This window comes from Myzus persicae, unplaced genomic scaffold (genome assembly GCF_001856785.1).
Source record: "Myzus persicae strain clone G006 unplaced genomic scaffold, MPER_G0061.0, whole genome shotgun sequence".
Lineage (NCBI taxonomy): Eukaryota > Metazoa > Arthropoda > Insecta > Hemiptera > Aphididae > Myzus > Myzus persicae.
The window spans coordinates 1-3,982 of NW_019101982.1; the positions used below are offsets into that span (position 1 = coordinate 1).

At 28.0% G+C, this 3,982-nt stretch overlaps 1 protein-coding gene across 1 annotated transcript; it reads right to left on the reverse strand.

The window, feature by feature from the left end:
- Positions 1-492: 492 nt before the first annotated feature.
- Positions 493-3,082, reverse strand: LOC111030899. The gene is made up of 3 exons (XM_022310608.1): positions 1,398-3,082; positions 738-1,320; positions 493-605 (listed from the first exon to the last, which is right to left on the reverse strand). Exons 1-2 carry the CDS (start codon positions 1,503-1,505, stop codon positions 976-978), a joined length of 453 nt encoding a protein of 150 aa, XP_022166300.1. The 5' UTR covers positions 1,506-3,082; the 3' UTR covers positions 493-605; positions 738-975.
- Between the last annotated feature and the right edge of the window lie 900 nt (positions 3,083-3,982).

Here is a 3,982-nt window from a genome sequence, read left to right on the forward strand (position 1 = left end):
TGTTGCTGCTTTGGAATCTGATAGTCCTGATGTACCACCATTGGCAGAAACAAAAAAAAGTAATATTCTTCAAAACTTGTTTAATAGTTCTTAGTGCCTTAGTGACCATATTTGTATACTTATATTGTTAAATGTTATATATTTTCTAGGAAGATGTTCTCAAGATAATATTTCAATATTATTGAGTGAATTAAAATCTACTAGACCAAAAACTCCACCACCACCTCCAGCCACAACAAGTGATGAAAAATTTGCTGATTATTTATGCAGTATTATGGAACATCTTCCAAAAGCGAAGAAACTTAAATTACAGGCAAAATTCATAAATGATGTTCTAAATGAATCTGAAATATAACCCAATTGTATTACCTAATCATATTATTTATGCTAGTAGTTGCGATTTTGTTGAAAATTAATAGCACCAAGTCCATTAAAATGTTTTTTTAGTTTCTCTCTAACAATTTTGGCTTCTGCACTATAAGAGTTTGAACCTTGTTGACCTATGGGAGTTAATGCTTTGGTTATATCATTTCTCCATTGTCCTCTTATAAGTCTTCCATTTTCGTATCTATCAACTAATGAAACTGGACAGTACAGAGATTCGCCTAAGAAACGAACAATTATTTACCATAAAATAGGTTTGTTAAATTAGTTTAAACTAAACATTCTTATTAAGATGAACAATTTTTAATAATGTTAACATTTTCTAATTACAAATTTTAATAAAACATTAGTACCTGTAGTTTTTTCATATATTCTAACAAAATTGTGTAAGACAACTGCAGCTTTGGTTATTGCTATAACAGTTTTCTCACTTCCTATTATAGGTGATCGAAATACTCTCCATTTGCTAGCTAATATACCGAAGGCATTTTCGATAGTACGCCTTGCACGGCTAAGTCTAATAATTAAATTGATTTCTTTATATATTTAAATTTAACATCTTTTATATGAATACTTTTTAGTTTTTAGTTGTTACCTATAGTTAAAAATGGTTTGATCTTCAGGTAAATTTCCTTTTGATCTACCTGGATATGGTCTCATAACATTTGTTAATAAAGGAAATGCTTCATCAGCAACAACACAATATGGTATGGGACCATTTTCATCATCAATTTCAATAGCATCAGGAAAATCAATTGTTCTATTAATTATTTGTTTACCCCAATTACAATTTCTAAAAACACCACCATCACTACATCTGCCTGGAGCTCCTATGTCAACTAAAGTGAAGCAATATGATGCATCGCAAACAGCTAAAAGAATAATACTATGGGTCCCTTTATAGTTGTAGTTAGTAGATCCACTGTTTGCAAATGCCTATTAAATTAATAACTATTGTTAAATAAATATACCAGTTATGTGTACTTTAAAATATATAATTTTAGAATCCGCACCTGATGAACAACATGTTTGCCATCAATACTCCCAACACAATTTGGAAAATTCCACTTCATATTAAATTCATTGGCTATAGATATCCAATTTTCAGTTTGTGGTTTCATTAGTACCTTAAAATAATGAAGTCAATATGTTTAAAATTTAAAGTAATTTACTTGATTATAGACACATGTAAATATTTTAAAAAATAATTCCAAGTAACTACTTTATTGCATAAAATATCCCATAAAGTTGTACAGCATTGTCTAATAAGTTTTGAAACTGTAGGTTGTGCTATTCTAAAGGCATAACCTATATCCATCATACTGTCACCAGAGGCCAAATATCTACAAGATAAAACAATGTACCAGTTTCTATCAGATTAAACTTTAAAAATTTGCTTGAAAAGTACCTTGATTAGAATACATTTTCAATATGAGTAATTTACCTAAGAGTACATGTTAAAAGTTCACCAACTGATAATATATCAGGCCGAGATGGTACACGCTGTATACTTGGACCAATCAGTTGAACCAAGTGTTCAAAACATATTGAGCTCATTCTAAGAAAATTATAATACATAGCAGAATTTGATAGTTGAAACTCTGCTAATAGACAGTGGTAATGTCCATGAGTTTTTCTTTCCTTAAATATTGGACGTACGTGCCACCTATTTGTTTTTCTACTATGGAACAAAATATAAAACAATTTAGGACAGAATATTAATGTCACTACTTTAAATAACCAAACCTATGGTAATTAAAAGACTAGGATAAAATAATTTTAAAAAGTATTTAGAATAAATACTCATGAGTCATGAAGAATTGAAAAATAAGTGGGTATTTGAATACTCCATTAAATTAGTATAAGATTGAAAAGTAAGAGTCTCAAGCATCCATTAAATACATATATATGTTACAAGTACTATAACATTTTTTGGGGAGACATCTAACTACTTCAGTACTTCAGCAGTAATTAGGTCATAGCCCAGCCGCCCAGGGACTTATTTAAGGTGTATTTTTGGATAGCCTGTTTGACTTCATTGAGTGTGAAGTGGTAGTAGTGAATTAAACAAATTGTGTTTGTATGTTATATAAATATAGTAATTTATGATTTAAAACACAGAAATAAATATCTGCTATTAAAAAAAAAAATAATGTTTTTACGATTGAAGTATATAGAATACAGCATAAATAAATGCTTTTAGTATTTTACAATACCTATTACTATTGTATTGAGAATACTAATGAAGTCTGCGAACTTATTTATTACTACCTTGTATGATGTAATTCTTCTAAAATAGCAGTTATTATTATTATTTTTCTTTTATGCAATTTTAATTGCTTGTGATACATTTCTATTTCCATATCATATTTCCATTTAGACATACCTATTAAATATTGACTATTATTAATGGATAAAAAAAATATATATTAGGTACTATGTGTAAATACTAAATACTTATTACTAAGTCAGTTAAGTTTAAGTCGTTTAACGTTTAACGTAACAGTAAGTTCGGATTTAGGAAAGGCGTAGTAGGTATTTAAAAATTATCAACAAAAATAACATCATTTTTTTTTCTTATCTAACATTATTGGTATAGTTTGGTCGAATTATCATATTTTATGGTAACATAAATAATAATATTAATAATAATAATAATTCTGCACAATATTCAACACGAACACGGTCTACACGGAACACGGTGTTAGTGGAATACCGCCTTAAGTGTTGGAAACATTCAATTGATGACACAGATATTTTATATCTGTGGTTGATGATAACAGAAGAAACTTTTGCGGTCCGTCCGACCGTCCACCAGCCCACCATATCGTTTCTAGTCCGTGAGATCAACTGATAAAGTATTAATAGCCCAAGAATTATAAACTCATTCTATCTCGAAATTGAATTGTGATTTGTTTTTCAGTTAACGACTTTCAATTTCGGTTTACGAGTAACTAAATTCTGACTATTCTCATTAATTATTAAAAAAATTTTTAAAAAATTAAAAACATGTCAACCAAACCTAAACAGCTTAGTGGTCACCAAAAACGAAAAATAAAAGAAAAAAAAGATCTAGAATTTAAAAAAGTCAAAGGATCATTGGATGCGTTTGTAAAAAAAAATAATTTAGATAAAAGTGGTATGTTCATGTAGTATTATTATTTATTACTAAATTCATTACATTGATAACTAGGTACTCAACTAATTATAGTAGAATACATGCAAAATTAAGTTTGCATTACATTATAATAATTCATATATAGTAATATTATTAATGCATCTATATTGTTTAGTACTAAATATTAATATTTCAAAAAAAAATATTGGTATTAAGAAATAGTTAGTACCTATAATGTGGTTTTTATGTTTGTAATTTAAGTAATAAATAGGTATCTACTCTTAAACTCTTATATCTAATATAGGTACTTTGTTAAATTTAATTATATACTAACTATTATAGATGCTGTAAAAGTAAATGTCAAAACTTATAGTAGTAATAATGCTAGTGGCAGTGATGTTATTGGTGATGATTATAATAGCATGGCTATGAAGGGTTTGATGAAAAATGGCAACTATGAGTTTAATGAAAATCAGGTTG

Coding starts and splice junctions, on each gene's coding strand:
- LOC111030899 (XM_022310608.1), bottom strand. CDS start 1,505: ATGAAACCACAAACTGAAAATTGGATATCTATAGCCAATGAATTTAAT. Junction 1,321..1,397: donor GCAAACATGTTGTTCATCAG/GTGCGGATTCTA, acceptor TTAATTTAATAG/GCATTTGCAAACAGTGGATC.